General features: G+C 42.7%; 1 protein-coding gene across 1 annotated transcript in view; it reads right to left on the minus strand.

The window, feature by feature from the left end:
- The window catches only part of celsr3 (cadherin, EGF LAG seven-pass G-type receptor 3), a 131,321-nt gene that overhangs the window by 74,228 nt on the left and 39,597 nt on the right, over positions 1-17,496 (minus strand). Inside the window, 1 exon segment of the mRNA XM_034209136.1 lies at positions 5,776-5,998. Coding sequence (XP_034065027.1) covers positions 5,776-5,998 — 223 coding nt within the window.

The raw sequence follows: 17,496 nt of genomic DNA on the forward strand, positions 1-17,496 counted from the left end.
ACTCTGGACTTAATTATCTCAAAGGGTCTGAATATCTCTAAGGTTGTTGTGACTGATGTTGCACTCTCTGACCATTCCTGGGTTTTCTTTGAGAGCTCTATTTCTGTTCACAAAAATGTTCAAAAAGAGGTAACCACAAAGCGATATTTAACTGAAAATACTAGGGAAATGTTTACTCAGAATTTCTCTTCCACACTTGCCCCTGCTAACATCTCAGTAAATGAGCTAGTAGATCATTTTAATTAAATAAAAAATGTTATAGATGCCATTGCTCCAACTAAGGTAAAGGAAGTGTCTGGCAATAAAATATCTCCATGGAGAAAGGCCATGACCGTGCAAACAGAAAAAAGAGAATGTCGAAAAGCTGAACGCAGGTGGCGAAAAACAAATCTCCAGGTTCACTTTGAAATCTATAAAGAGAGACTTGGTCTTTATAATTTGGAATTGAAAAACGCACGACAATCGTTCTTCTCTGACATCATTACCAAAAACAACGCACGTGCCTTGTTTGCTACCGTCGACAGACTAACTAACCCCCCAGTGTCAGTAGCCTTTGAACTTCTATCCACCAGGGCGTGCAATGATTTTGCCTCCTTCTTCACTGACAAAATTCAGAAAATCAGACAAGCAGTCAGTGCCTCTGCATCAGGTACAGCAAATGTGTTGTCTCTGTGTCCACTTAACATCAATTCAAACACTATGACACAATTCCATCAGATTAATGATAAAAACCTAGAGGACATTATACAACTTCTGAAATCCTCCTCCTGCTGCCTTGATATTATTCCAACAGGATTTTTCAAAGATGTTTTGCCTTGCATGGCCTCAGATCTACTTCATATAGTAAACAAATCTCTTCACTCAGGTATTTTTCCACAGGCCCTGAAAACTGCAGTCATTAAACCGCTCTTAAAAAAGAATAATCTAGATGCTTCAGTAATGAACAATTACAGGCCCATATCAAACCTCCCATTTCTAGGTAAAATCATTGAAAAAGTAGTTTTTCAACAGTTGAGTAATTTCTTGCATTTAAATAACTGTTTCGATGTGTTCCAGTCAGGCTTTCGTCCAAACCACAGCACTGAGACTGCTCTTGTAAAGGTCTTTAATGACATCCACTTAAACACAGACAGTGGCAGAACTTCAGTGTTAGTATTATTAGATCTCAGTGCTGCGTTTGACACTGTTGACCACAGCATATTACTAGACCGACTGGAGAACTGGGTGGGACTTTCGGAAACAGTTCTAAATTGGTTTGAATCCTACTTAAAGGACAGAAAAAACTTTGTTTCTATAGGTAAATACACATCTGAGTTGACAAATATGACATGTGGGGTTCCTCAAGGCTCCATCTTGGGGCCTCTTCTCTTTAACATCTACATGCTACCACTGGCTCAGATAATGAAAAACAACAAAATAAGTTACCATAGCTATGCAGATGACACACAAATGTACGTAACAATTTCACCAGGAGACTATGCTCCAATTCAAACACTGAGTAAGTGCATTGAACAAATCAATGACTGGATGTGTCAGAACTCTCTCCAATTAAACAAAGATAAAACTGAGGTAATGGTTTTTGGAGCCAAGTCAGAACGTATAAAAGTTAGCGTTGAGCTTCAGTGTGCAATGTTCAAAACAACAGATAAAGCCAGAAACCTAGGTGTAGTCATGGACTCTGACCTGAGTTTCAACAGTCACATTAAAACAGTTACTAAATCAGCCTACTATCACCTAAAGAATATATCTAGGATTAAAAGACTAATGTCACAGCAGGATTTGGAAAAACTTGTCCATGCTTTTATCTTCAGTAGACTCGACTACTGCAATGGTGTCTTCACAGGTCTCACTAAAAAATCAATTAGGAAGCTGCAGCTGATTCAGAACGCCGCTGCTCGAGTCCTCACTAACACTAAGAAAGTCGATCACATCACTCATGTTCTGAAGTCTTTACACTGGCTTCCTGTGTATCAAAGAATAGATTTCAAAATACTGCTGCTGGTTTATAAAGCACTGAATGGTTTAGGCCCAAAATACATTTCTGACCTCCTGCTAAATTATGAACCATCCAGATCTCTCAGGTCTTCAGGGACTGGTCAGCTTTCTGTCCCCAGAGTCAGAACTAAACATGGTAAAGCAGCGTTCAGTTATTATGCTCCAAATATCTGGAACAAACTCCCAGAAACCTGCAGGTCCGCTGCAACTCTGACTACTTTTAAATCCAGGCTGAAGACTTTTCTTTTTGTCGCTGCTTTTAATTGAACTATTTATATGTTACACGGCACTGTAACTTTGATCCATGTACTTTTTTCTTTTAATGTTTATTTTATTAGCTTTTCTTTTTAATGACTGATTTTAAATGCCATTTTCTTAATGTCTTTAATTTTTTGTAAAGCACTTTGAATTGCCTTGTGTTGAAAAGTGCTATATAAATAAACGTGCTTTGCCTTGCCTTGCCTTACAAGAACAATAACAGCACAACGGTTGACGGGGACGCCTCACTGGCAGAGGAACTTAATTGTTTCTTTGCTCGTTTTGAGGTCAATGCAGTAGAGACGGACACAACAACCTCACCAGCATCCAACAGTCACACCCTCACTGTGCAGGAACATGATGTGAGGCATGTGCTCAGAGCGGTGAACCCGAGGAAAGCTGCAGGCCCTGATGGCGTGACGGGAAGGGTGTTGAAGGAGTGTGCAGACCAACTTACGGAGGTCTTCACAAAGATCTTCAACCTGTCACTCTCCAAATCCATCATCCCTTCGTTCCTGAAATCTGCCACAATCATCCCTCTGCCGGAAAAAAACATAATCTCCAGCCTCAACGACTACCGTCCGGTAGCACTCACACCGCTCATTATGAAGTGTTTCGAGAGGCTGGTCCTGCAGCACATCAAAACCATTCTCCCACCCACCTTCGACCCAAATCAGTTTGCGTATAGAGCAAATAGGTCTACAGAGGATGCCATCGCCACTGTTCTTCACAGTGCACTGTCCCACCTTGAACACCAGGGGAGCTATGTGAGGATGTTCTTTGTTGATTACAGTTCTGCCTTTAATACAGTCATCCCGGGAAGATTGGTTTCCAAGCTATCTGACCTAGGATTTTCCCCAAACATCTGCCAATGGATTAAGGACTTCCTAACTAACTGCCCCCAGACAATGAGAATAGGCCCTTACCTCTCCTCCACCCTCACACTCAGCACCGGTTCACCACAAGGCTGTGTGCTGAGCCCCATGCTCTACTCCCTGTACACCTATGACTGTGCCCCCACTCACCCTACCAACACCATCGTCAAGTTCGCGGACGACACAACCGTGGTTGGACTGATCACAAGAGGAGAGGAAATGTCTTTCTTTTTGGTGTCTATATACGCCGGGATCCGGAGTCATGGATGATCCTGCGCTCCTCTGTCCTGGATCGCGAGCCCTGGATCTTGAGTCGTGGCTGTGGTCCTGGATCATAGGTCCTGGATGGATATCCTCGTGGATTCATCTTCCTATTATACACACATGCATTTCCAAACATTTGGACTACCTATGTTGCAAATGTATTATCTTTTCAATTTACACACGGCATCTATTGCACGTCTGTCCGTCCTGGGAGAGGGATCCCTCCTCTGTTGCTCTCCCTGAGGTTTCTCCCATGTTTCCCTTTAAACTGTGGGTTTTCTTCGGAAGTTTTTCCTTGTACGATGTGAGGGTCTAAGGACAGAGGGTGTCGTATTGTCATACTGATATTTTGTACAAACTGTAAAGTCCACTGAGACAAATGTAACATTTGTGATATTGGGCTATATAAATAAACATTGATTGATTGATTGATTGATTGATTGATTGATTGAGATGAGTCAGCCTACAGGGATGAAATCCAGAGACTGGCAGTGTGGTGTTCAGATAATAACCTTGTTCTGAACTCCATAAAAACAAAATAACTCATTATAGACTTCAGGAAAAACAGCACAAGACCAGATCCACTGTACATCAACGGCAACTGTGTGGAAAGGGTTCCTGTCTTCAGGTTCCTCGGCACACACATTGCTGAAGATCTATCCTGGTCTATCAACACCACAACATCTATGAAAAAGGCCCAGCAGCGACTCCACTTCCTGAGGATCCTCAGGAAAAACAACCTGGAGGAGAAGCTCCTGGTGTCTTTCTACCGCTGCTCCATAGAGAGTGTGCTGGCATATTGCCTAACCACGTGGTGTGCCAGCTGCTCAGAAAAGGACAGGAAAGCCCTTCAGAGGGTCATCAACACAGCCCAGAAGGTCATCGGCTGCTCACTGCCTTCTCTGGAGGAACTCTTCAGCCAACGTTGCCTCAACAGAGCAGGCAAAAATAATTGCAGACTCTTCACACCCTGGACACTTCCTGTTTGCTCTTCTGCCCTCCGGTAGACGCTACAGGTCAATTCAATCAAGGACAAACCGACTGAAAAACAGTTTATACCCCAGAGCCATACGAGAACTGAACACCGTCAAACGCTGAACTGAACAGTTACAACTTGCAACTGCACTACTTTTTAATAGTTGTATTAACTTATTAACTGATCGACATCAGAGATGCAAAATATCATCCCTGTGTTTTTTATATTGTAAACTGTATTTAAATAATGTGCAGGCATGTATGCATGTTGGTATGGATGTGTGAGCATATGTTTATGTGTGTATATGTTTATATAGATATATATTTATTTGTTTTATGTGGAAATGCACTGCGAGGATTGCTTTTTTAAATTTCGTTGTACCTGGTGCGATGACAATAAAGGAATTATATTCTATTCTATTCACGCACCAGCAATGCACAAAAACTAATTTGGCCAGAATACTAATACTAAGTCTCATAGCAACCACTCCATGGTGGCCACACATGCCTAGCAACAACCACATGGGCAACGTCACCTTAGCAACTATCATAAGAAGACATCACCCATGGCAACCATCCCATAAGTCCACTCTTAAGGAACACTTCAGATATCCCTTGGATAACCAATCGCATGTCAAGAGGTGAATGAGCAGCAGTGGGAAAGACAAAGACTTGGCCGTCAGGAAGGAAGGAGGCGATCACGGACTTCTGCAGAGACATTGTTTGATCTGCAGTCAAAGAGAGCAAGCTGGGGCTAGGTAATGAACCTGGCTAAGCTTAAAGACATGCAGGTAGAACTGATCTCACTCAGGTTGCACTTAGGTTCATATTCTTGTGATAAAACGTCAGCTGAAATGTTTATAGCTTTAAAAAAGAAAAAAGGCTAACTACGAGCCTGGTTTCCAGCAACACAATTGAAAAAATGTACTGTAACTCAAATTTGTTTTGTTGTCATGTTTTTTGTAAGTGCGAGATACATTTCTTGAGAGGTTTGACCCCTTCACAGAGATAGCATCGGGTCACAAGATACACAGCATTTGTCTTGTCAGAGAGGTCTGAAACAGGAGCATGCAGGGGTGATACGATGATGTAGAAGAGAGAGTGGAAAGTGAGAGAGCAGAGGAGATGTTACTGAAAGCAGTACATTGACAGATGAAAGGGGAGAGAGAGGAGAAACCATGAATAATAGGATCAATCTATGAGTTGAAATAAATAGATTAAAGCAAAGAGGGGAGAGAGACTCCGAAAGAGGAAGAGCAATGAGAATCAAAAGGAGTGGTTATGGATTTCTATCTGAGTGCATGAGGAGAGATGGAGGCTGATGGAAAATAAGGAAGGTAGCAAAATCCAAACAAAAATGTCAAAAATAGACAAGACTGAGAAAAGATCAAATGTCTAATCTACTCACGTTAAGGAGATGGACAGGTGGAATCTCTGTCTGAGGCCCCGGAACATGGCGAAGGACTTGGGTGGGAAGGAGCGGGCGGTGACGGTGCAGTATGGACGCTCGTAGCCTCCGGCAGGACACTCACAGCGGAAACCTCCGCCCGAAAGCTCCCGACACGTCCCTCCATTACGACACAAACCCGGCACACACCTGCCCTGCCGCCGGTCAAACTCACACCGGTCGCCTGGGGGTAAAAGATAAAGCATTCTTATTATAAATTCATGACTTCATGACGTTCAACCTCCCTGGGAGTTGCAATAACACTATCACAAAATGAAAGTCAGTGGGAGAAGTCTTCAAAGAATTCACAAATTATATTGATCTAAATTATTTTATTTTATTCAAGCATCTTTTAATGTATCAAAATAACATGAGAACTTGTTTTTGTTTAAGGGCAGATTTTCTCTTCAGTATCTTTTTGCCATTTTTGTGCTTTTTTTCAACTGAGACTGCAGGCAATTCATTATCATAAGCTCTGACCCCGCTGCACTCACTGGCATGTCCTTCACAACATGCTGTGTAACCAATCAAACCAGGGCAAACAGACCAGAGTAAACAGAGCTTTACTTCAAATGTAAGTTCAGACCCTAAGGCGTACAGTATGTGCTACATTTGAATCATGGTTGACCTCAAATATTGTGAGGACTATTATTAATATCATTAGGATAGAAGGAAGGAATAATTTGAACTTAGTAAACATCTACACGTCCTGTTGGACCAACAGAGTACGATCTGACCGAGTCTGATAACTGCAAACTGTTACTGTAAGTTAAGGTGGCTTTGAGATAGTTAGTTCATTTAGCTGGATACGGTTGAATTCAATTGCTGCTAAATTAGTATAACGACAGAGTTACACCCTGAAAGACCCTGAAGGCAGGGCATACAAATAGTAGATAAGTTGATTTTGAAGCTATTTTAAAATGGTCATACATTCGGAAATGCAATCACCGTTATTGCTATTGACAGGACCTTGAGTACACACAGCGTTAAAGCCTTCTGTAGGTTTTGAAGAAAGATACTTAACTTGAGGGTCTTGAAATTGCCCCAATCTATGAAGCTGTGGTTGGTTTTCCATGTGAACGGCTGAAGAGATCGCTGCTGGTTGTGTTTCAGGCAGTGAGCTGCACTCAGCAGACGCTTCAAATGTAAATGACTTGATTAAACTGTGGAAACAGCAGGGAGCTGATTCCTGAGGAGCAGGAGTCAGAGCAACTGTTGTAGACGATTAACCTTACAATGCTTTAAGTGAACAAAGAATAGAAGTTATAGAAAGAACAGCTGGACAAATACTCAGTGTATTTTAAAGTGTATGTCTGCAGCAGAAAGGGGGCAAAAAGTATTTTCCTGCAATCTGCAAATCTGTTGCTTTAGTGTGTGAAAAAAACCAACACAAACAAATCTGCGGAAAAGAATAAACACTGATTTGGCTGCCAGTCAAACAAGCGCCAGTCTGAAGTGTCTCGAGAGGCAAAAACACCCACACGGATACCCATATACCCATATACACAATAAAAAAGTGTGTAGGAGTATTTGTTTTTCACCTTTCCTTGAGCATATTTGGACACACACATTGTCTGACATTAAGCAGCTGCACAAAAACACACACACCCAGTGCACTCCATATAAACACAGCAGACATGGTTTATAACTAGCCTTCAGACACATGCCTCCTCAAGGATTCATTTAACAACCTGCCTACAGCATGCACACACACACACACACACACACACACACACACACACACACACACACACACACACACACACACACACACAAAACACAGCAAAATATCAGGTAAACAAACCAAAATGCATTCTCCTTAATAAAAGATGTAATACAGATTTATTTTGGTTTTCAAACAAAGATGATCACACCTTCAACCTCTCTAATATTACGCTTGTTTTCATTTTATTTCTGTTTCTCACACACATGCACAAACACACACATCATTTCCCCCTGCCCTCAAGGCTGTTGGGTTTTATCATGTAGCCGTCTCTGTTGGCACTGTTTGTGCTGCTTTTAAATGCCTAAATGCCCCCTGGCAGGGTCCTCACAGCCTCACACAAAAACATACAAACGCACACACACACAATAATAAGCAACCAGACACACAGATGACGAACAGTGCTGCTGTTGTACAGTAAGTCAACAGGAGCCTTCAGCTTTCCTCATGATCGTTTGGACACAAACAGTATCTGACATACACAAGACATGGACACACAGACCATCTCTGAAACACAGTCTGCACGCACACGCGCACACACACACACACACACGTCATGACCACACACACAAATGAACAAGTCATAGACACACAGACACACTGATGCTGACTTTGTGTGACACATACAACACAGACTGAACCCCACAGTGAGATTGTTGGAGAGAATCAAAAGGTCTAACATGCTTGAATTATATCAGTTTATCCTCCTCTATGTCAGGGATAAAAACTGCCAAAATTGAACATGCTCAGCTTTGAAGATAGCGAGCAAAGTAGGGTATTATTTTACTGCTCCACATTTTGGGCAAAATGTAGAGAATATCAGAACATAAGATTGGTTGGCCCTGATAATGGCACACAACAACAGAACAATATTCAACTATGCAGCGTCGGTTATGATTTTTCCCCCATATTTGTTCTTTCTACAGTAATTCTCTTTTTTCTCCTTCTCAATGCTTCACCCAGTGTTTCCCACACATTGACTTGACTTGGGTGTAATGCCCAGGTACTGTATGTTAACCTCCGCCCAATTGGGTTGTACTTGCAAAACATTTTTATATTTTTTGAATCAACCCTGATAAACGACACTATTCAAAATGAATTAACTGTTGGCGGCGGGACGCTGTCTCACTCCCTCAGCTGTCTGGGACGGACCCTCTGGGGGAAACGGGGGCCATGCAATCCGCTCAGCTGGGAATTGATCCCAGTTTGAGTGACACACTGCTGCATTGGCTGCAAGGCATGGAGGGTGTTCACACTGTAACACACTGGGTGCTGTGCCACCGAATGTCAGGCACACTACGCACACACACCGGGTTAAATCAGAGTATGACGCAGAGTAGCTCTGTATCTACTTCTCCATGCATCACTTGCTCACTTTATAGTCATCTGTCCATCCTACGGTACATCACTTTATTTCGCCACGCCACGTCTCTCCTCATGCCACCGGGCAGCCGATATCTGCCAGTTACTGCCTGACAAACATACTCCCTCACACCAATAAATCACCCTGAGGAAACACACACACACACACACAGTGAGACACCCGGTCAAACACCCAAGGACATTAGAATGATCACATCTGTCTGTCCTTGTTAAGCTTTTTCTCATCTTTTCCCCCCTCTCACATTAAACGTATACCTCTATGTAAGTACACACAACAGGGAACCAATTAAATAGAGAAACACACACACGCACGCACACACACATTCCCTGTCTTTGTCTGTTGCATCCCTGCATCCAGACAGACCCTCCTCATTAATATTAAAATAAATAAGTAGACATTAACACTCATGAATTATGCGTGTGGTGAGAGATAAACACACACACACACCTACAAAATCAAATGCTGGCTTAATTATGGTTGCACAGAGGTTGACAGACTGGCATGAAATATATTGAAGCGGGAAAATTGACATAAAAACTGCAGAACACACAGACTAATGAGAGACAGTAAAGCAGAGCAGACGTGATCTCACACTGACTCAACAAAATGCTCTCATGTCTTTTGCCCAGACAGTGTGAAGGTGTCCACTTCACAGAGGCTCTTACAAATATCTCCACGTGAAGGAAACACACACAAAGTCACCTTAAGTGTGTTCAGCACATCCTCATTCTGCTCAGCATGCAGACTCACATGAACACAAAGGGCAAGCGAATACTAGAAAAACAGTGTGTCCGACAGAAAGATAGCACTTTGAAATTCCAGATCTGTAAAACCCCAAATTTGAGAGGCTGTAACAATTACATATATTATAATTCTGTTTGATAAATAACTTAATTGAATAATTGATTGCAAAATTGTTGTTTATGATTTTCTTATTGACCAAAAAGCGTTATTATGTACCTATTAGCCTAATTTATGTTGAATATATTTGCCCAGTAAGCAGGAGTCCTCAAAGGTATCTTCATTTCAACCAGCTACAATATTGAAATGCTGCTTACAGGTGAATGCATCGGTAACACGTTGAGTGGTGTGTGATCCCAGTTGTAAGAGAACCATTTTGGATAACAGAAGTGCTACTTTGTTTGTAACACTTCTGTTGTCAGTCAAATGTAGAATGATTTTATATGTAATAGGGTTATACATCAAAACCAGCTGCAGAGAGTTAACTAATTAAAGGGACGTGGCCCCACATCTGTGAGAACTCAGCAATCAGGTGTCCATTTTTAGGTAGCACTTTCCTCGAGCGTCAGCTTCAGCGTCAGACAGACGAAGACTGACAAAGACAATAGAGTCCTGCTGGAGTCAAAGACTGACAAAGACAATAGAGTCCTGCTGGAGTCACGAGGGTGGCAAAGAGGAGGCAAATCCTACTTTGATTGAACTAAGTATCGCTGGTGTTTTATTTTATTTGGTTGTTTAGCCCCTCATGCTATAATCATGTGCATTTTCTCTATTCCTGTTCATGTGTCTTCTCGCAATTATCACTGGCCCTGTGTATCTCGTAATCGATATAACCGGCCTGCTCTCGTCTATCCCACGTGCTCCACTGACATCCAACATCTAGTTTCAGGCGGCCTGTGGAACTGCCAGTCAGCTGTTCCTAAAGCTGACTTCATCTCTGGCTACGCCTCCCTGCAGTCTCTGGATTTCCTTGCTCTCACTGAGACCTGGATTACTCCATCCAACACATCCACCCCAGCAGCTCTCTCCACAGCATATTCCTTCTCCCATACACCCAGACCCACTGGCAGAGGAGGTGGCACTGGTCTCCTGCTCTCTCCCAAATGGAGCTTTTCCCTCTTCAAGCTACCTAACTTCACTCCTTCCACCTTTTGAATTCCATGCTGTCACAGTAACCCATCCTATACAGTTAACCATTGTTGTTCTCTACCGTCCACCAGGCGCCTTGGGGGACTTCTTGGAGGAATTAGATCATCTCCTCTCACACATCCCTGAAACTGGCCCTCCGCTGTACTTCTCGGAGACTTCAACCTCCAGACAGGGAAGATAGACTAACTAACATCTCTGTTAACCGCCTTTGCTTTCTCACTGTCTCCGTCCCCACCAACTCATAAAGCTGGCAATGTCCTTGATCTCATATTCTCAAGGAACTGCACTACTTCTAACCTCTCTGTAAACCCGCTCCACACATCCGATCACTTCTTCATTTCATTCTCTCTACCCCTTTCCAAACATAACGAACTAATCTCTTCTCATCCTGCACCTGTCCGCCGTAACCTTCGTTCCCTCTCCCCCTCTACCTTTGCCTCATCGGTGCTCTCAGCCCTCCCTTCCTCTGACACGTTCCAACTCCTACTTCCAAACTCTGCTGCAGAAACTCTCCTCTCTACTCTCTCATCCTCTCTGGACTCTCTCTGTCCTCTCACATCTCGGCAGGCTCATCAGTCCCCTCCTGCTCCCTGGCTAAATGAAGCACTGCGTGCTAATAGAACCGTCCTTCGGGCAGCAGAGCGGAAACGGTGGAAATCCAAACACCAAGACGACCTCCTAACCTATCAGGCTCTCCTCTCCTCTTTCTCTGCTTCGATCTCTCAGGCAAAAAGCACTTTCTTTCAAGATAAGATCCAATCTTCCTATTTCAATCCCAAAAAAATATTTTCCATCTTCTCCACCCTCTTGGACCCTCCCAAAGCCCCTCCCCCCTCCTCCCTTCTGTCAAGCGACTTTGTTAACCACTTTGAAAAAAAGGTTGATGATATTCGCTCTTCTTTTTCTGACTCACCTTTACTCACCACTGGGTCACCAGACCTTCCTTCCACCATCACACTTACCTCCTTTTCCCCTCTCTTCCAAGTGAGGTTCTTACCCTCATTACCTCTGCCCGCCCTACCACCTGTCCTCTGGACCCTATCCCTTCAAACCTCCTTCAGACTATCGCTCCTGATATTCTACCGTTTCTCTCCCATTTCATCAACACTTCTCTAACTTCTGGTCACTTTCCAAACAGTCTCAAGGAGGCAAGAGTAAACCCTCTCCTAAAGAAACCCACTCTCAACCCGTCTGATGTTATAAACTACAGGCCTGTCTCTCTACTCCCGTTCCTGTCTAAAACACTTGAACGCGCTGTCTTTAAACAACTCTCCTGTTATCTCCATCAGAACAACCTTCTGGATCCGCACCAGTCTGGTTTCAAGGCAGGTCACTCAACAGAAACTGCTCTCATTGCTGTCACTGAGGAACTGCACACTGCTAAAGCAGCCTCCCTCTCCTCTGTCATCATCCTTTTGGACCTGTTTGCTGCATTCGACACGGTGAATCATCAGATCCTCCTTCGCACTCTCCAAGAACTTGGAGTTTCAGGCTCTGCACTTTCCCTCCTCACCTCATACCTCAAAGACCGCACCTACAGGGTTACTTGGAGAGGGTCGGAGTCCGACCCTTGTCAATTAACTACAAGGGTCCCTCGGGGCTCTGTTCTTGGTCCCCTCCTCTTCTCCTTGTACACAAACTCGCTCGGATCTGTCATTAGCCCGCATGGTTTTTCATACCACTGCTACGCTGACGACACCCAACTAATTCTGTCCTTTCCCCGCTCAGAGACCTAGGTCGTCGCACGCATCTCTGCTTGTCTAGCTGACATCTCTCAGTGGATGTCTGCTCATCACCTCAAGCTCAACCTTGACAAGACTGAGCTGCTTTTCCTTCCGGGAAAAGATTGTCCCACTCTTGACCTAACAATCAACATCGGCACCTCTGTTGTTTCCCCGACTCAGACTGCAAGGAATCTGGGTGTGACCCTAGATAACAACCTGTCCTTCACTGCAAACATAGCTGCTACAACCCGCTGCTGCAGATACACGCTTTACAACATGAGGAGGATGCGTCCCCAGCTGACCCAGAAAGCGACGCAGGTTCTGGTCCAGGCTCTCGTCATCTCACGCCTAGACTACTGCAACTCCCTCCTGGCTGGTCTACCTGCATGTGCCATCCGAACTCTGCAGCTCATCCAGAATGCAGCGGCTCGTCTGGTCTTCAACCTTCCTAAATTCTCCCACACCACTCCGCTCCTCCGCTCCCTCCACTTTTCCGGTAACTGCTAGAATCCACTTCAAGACAATGGCACTTGCGTACCATGCTGCGAATAGATCTGGCCCTTCCTACATCCAGGACATGGTTAAACCGTACACCCCAGCACGTGCACTCCGCTCTGCATCAACCAAACGGCTCGCTGCACCCTCGCTGCGAAGGGGACCCAAGTTCCCATCAGCAAAAACACGTGGGTTTGCTATCCTGGCTCCAAGATGGTGGAATGAGCTCCCCATTGAAATCAGGACAGCAGAAAGCTTACACACCTTCCGGCGCAGACTGAAAACTCATCTCTTTCGACTCCACTTCGAGCGATAGAACTATTAACAAAGCACTTATATACTAATAAAGGGCTGGCTTATCTAAAGCCAGTTGAGTAGCACTTGAAATGTTTTTGCTCTATGAAGCCTGATGTACTTATATGATTCTGTTTTCTTCAAGTTTGTATTTTGTTGGTCGAACGCACTTATTGTAAGTCGCTTTGGATAAAAGCGTCAGCTAAATGCAATGTAATGTAAAAAAATCTCCACCACACACATCCACAAAGACTTAGAAACAAAACAGGCAACCCACAAAAAAAAAAACTATCTCTCTCTGTTTGCTCTTTAGTTTCAAAGCAGAGTGCTGTTTCCTATCACCCCTTTCATTTTTCCTCACATCTTACTCCTCTCCTTGTTCCTTCCTTCCTTAATCTTTCCTCCCTGAACCTGGCATTACTGTAAAATAATCTCTCAATGCTTTCCTCTTCCTTTCCCCTTCCTCTCTTCCCATATCTTGTTTTCTTTTCTTCCTCCCTTCCTCCTTTACGCCTGCTTAATGTATTCACACCACCCCTTCATTCACGCCGATGTTTTATTCATCAAAGCCACTATTCTTCAACCACCCCCCGGCATCTTAGTTTGCTCCGCCCAACCACCCACCCCATCTCCCCCTCCTCCACCCCAACACATGGTACATCCCTAGAGGCCTGTAGTCTCTCAGTTGCCTCACTCCTCTTCTTCCTCTCCTCTTCCCTCTGTAAAGCTTGCTCCCCTTATTTGATGCTCACTTTTTTCTTTTTGCAACGCAACAAGAAAAAGTGCCTCCAATGATTCGGAGTTGTAGGTTATTGATTGTAGGGCTGCTCAATTAATCGTATTTTAATCGCGATTACGATTATGGCTTGCAACGATTACGAAAACAACAACGTAATCGAAATAAAACGATTATTTTTGTATTATTATTATTACTTTTCTTTTTATAATTTTTGTTTTGGTTTTTCAGTTGAATTATACTTAAAGTTCAGGGTAATCAACTGTTAAAAACATACTGTTCACATTTTTTTTCTCCAATAAATGGATGTTTTCAAAGTCAATGAATAATCGCATTTAATAATCGCATATACAATTATTGACCCAAATAATCGAAATTATGATTTTTGCCATGATCGAGCAGCCCTAATTGATTGTATATTGTATAACGTCTTTGGATGTTTCTGAACAAAGGATACCTGGAACCATCTAAGCTTCTTTAACTTCTGCTGCTCTCTTCTTACTTCAGGCATACTTGATTTGTTCTCATTATTCGCTTGACAGTACTTCCTGTTTGTAATGTTCCTCCCAACGCAATCCCTTTTATACTTCTCAATTGCTTATTTTCTCTTTAGAGCAAACTTTAAACCTCATCTTAATTATTCATCTTTAGTATTAGCCTTCTGTCATTTATTTCAATCGCTCAATCTCTCATTGTCTTAGTCACTTCCCCTTCTGTTGCTTTTCTTCTGTCTCCTAAGCACCTTCACCAACATTGCACCAACTTTAGGATTATATTCTGACATTGGAAATTCCTTCTTTGACACTAAAATCGCTTCCAAAGTTATTTGGTGTCAGGAAGTAAAACGTTTATTTTTTAATCTTGCTGTATTTCCCTTCAAGCCTCCATCTGCCTCAAAGCCCCCACCCTATTCTAAATATGTTGCAGCTTTCCCTTCTGCTCCCTTCAAATCATTTCTTGATGTTTTTTCCCCCATTTCCACTTTTTATCTGCCTTGACTTTTGCTCGCAATCTTCTTTTGCCCATTTTGGCCCGTTTCAAAAGATTGTAGATACTGTAGATACCTCCCACATTTAGATTCTCTTTAGCTCTCCTCTGTTTTCACCCTGCTGCATTTTTTAAAACTTTTTTTTTGCCCTAGTCTTGCACGCTTCTCTTTCTAATGTTGTATCATTTTCATATGCAAAGATGAATTGTCCTTTTCTTCCAAAACCTGGACATTTCCAATGATTCTTGTTCATTGCTCAACTGAAAACAGGTATTACCTTTGCATATACATCTCAACAAATGTGGGATTAGAAATGTAAACATTTAATTATAAAGTTTGCATGGCTGAAGTATGTTATGTATTCACAAAAACACAAATGTAAGTAGTCATGTAAGAAAACTCTGAAAAATGCACTTCTAACTGCTCCAAAAACATATTGTCCTTAGTTGCTGTAATTACAGGCACAGCACTTCTAACTCTTCACATGACATGCACATCTCCCACAAACACCGCAGAGGGGCCTGAGGTACAGACCCCCCTCTCCCTCCCATCATGCTCTGCAACTCACAAAAACTAATTGAGTCTCCTCTCTCACTGCTTAATGCATTTATCCATCTCAATTCAGCAAAGAACGTCCCCTGCAGTGAATTTGTTCATATAGCATGCACATCTCCAAATCATGTCTATGATGTATTTAAATGTCTATATTTCCTCTACCAGACCTCCTTCTCCAAACTAAGCGGTCTCATTGCTCTGGCTTTTTGTACCACTTGCTGTTTTTTTTTTTTACTTAATTCTCCAGAAAGTCATTTATTATCCTCGCATGCCTGCTTCCTCTCTCACACACACTAATTTCCCCCCCAAGTAATTTACACACACACACACACACACACACACACACACACACACACACACACACACACACACACACACACACACACACACACACACACACACACACACACACACACACACACACACACACACACACACACACACACGCACACACACACAATTAATTCCCTGTTACCATTTTCTCAACTAGTTTGGTCTCATTCGGGCACAATCACTGGCACACACTCTTTCGATGAATGACCTCTGAAATGAGTGTCACAGAGACCACTGAATCCATCCCATACCATTATCTGTCTCCCCCTGCTCTCCCCTGCTCTCGCCTGGTTTTATTTACCAAAGAAACTCATCTCTCTCCTCCTCAAACTTTCTTTTAAAATGTCTTCCTTCGTCTAACTCCACCTCTCCCCCCCTTATACATTCGATTATCTTCACATAACATACCGTTCGGCTTTTCACGGTTTGAAATGTGAGCTTTAATCCACCTTTTATGAACTCACTCTATTTTCCTCGAGTCCTGCCGCTTATCACCCAGCAGCTTGTCTCTGACATTTGTCCTCTCTGAATGTCTAAATCCTCACATTGTTTCTTATCATTCCCAAATTAATTGAGTTTTCATTAGACTTTCTTTCTTTTCTTTAAATGACTTCATTCTCCACACATTGCTGCTGTGTGTTGTGATTCACTCTAAGGCTGATTACATTCTTGCTATCCTTAATTCCTAAATTACTTTTGTTTACACTTAAACCTTTTGGACAACTTGCCTGAAAACAAATAGTCATAGATAGTTTAATAAATTAAACACATTTTAATTAATATTGTAGTTGAAGTCCTTAGTCTAAAGCCCCAAAATATCAATCAATTCTTGGCTATACATGTTGTACATTGCTGAGCACATAATGAGCTTGGATTAGCTAAATAATTAGCTCTGACTTCATGGTTCAGTTCTGCCATGGGCATATGTTAAGAAAGCTGAAAATAGTTTCTGCTTTATCACAGACTTCGACACTGTGCACCACGGACACTTTTACAGATCTGTTTGTCAGATATATTCCAGTTGTAAATGTTGGTTCTTCTTTATTCTTCTCTCCTCTGTACTGGCTCTTTAATTTCAGACGTGTCTTGCCAAACACAATGTATTCTCCTCTTCCTCTGTATTCATCACCAACCTTACTCTTTCATCCCAACAAATTCTCTCCTCACTTCATTCTCTCTGGCTTGCTCTCTATCTTTCCAAACTGATTCATTCTCACAGCCAATGCCTCAATCTCATCTCAACAGACTAAATGTATTTCCCCTCTCCTTCTCAGTTGTTCATTTCTCTCATTCTGTTCTGCTTTAAACTTTCCAGCCTTCCACACCTTTTTTTAAATGCATATTCTTCTTCACACGCCTGACATAATCTTAACCACCTCAAGCCAATTGGCTCTGTGTGTGATCTGTTTACCTCCCTATCCGCTGGATTACATTTCTCACTGTAACATGCATATCAGCTTCATCACAGCCAACACTAATCTCACCTCTGCCTACCGCAGTTTTTCTCCGTCTGTTTCTCTTTTCCTGTCTCTCATCTTCCCTCGGTGTATACTACAGATC

Source organism: Gymnodraco acuticeps, unplaced genomic scaffold, assembly GCF_902827175.1.
Source record: "Gymnodraco acuticeps unplaced genomic scaffold, fGymAcu1.1, whole genome shotgun sequence".
Lineage (NCBI taxonomy): Eukaryota > Metazoa > Chordata > Actinopteri > Perciformes > Bathydraconidae > Gymnodraco > Gymnodraco acuticeps.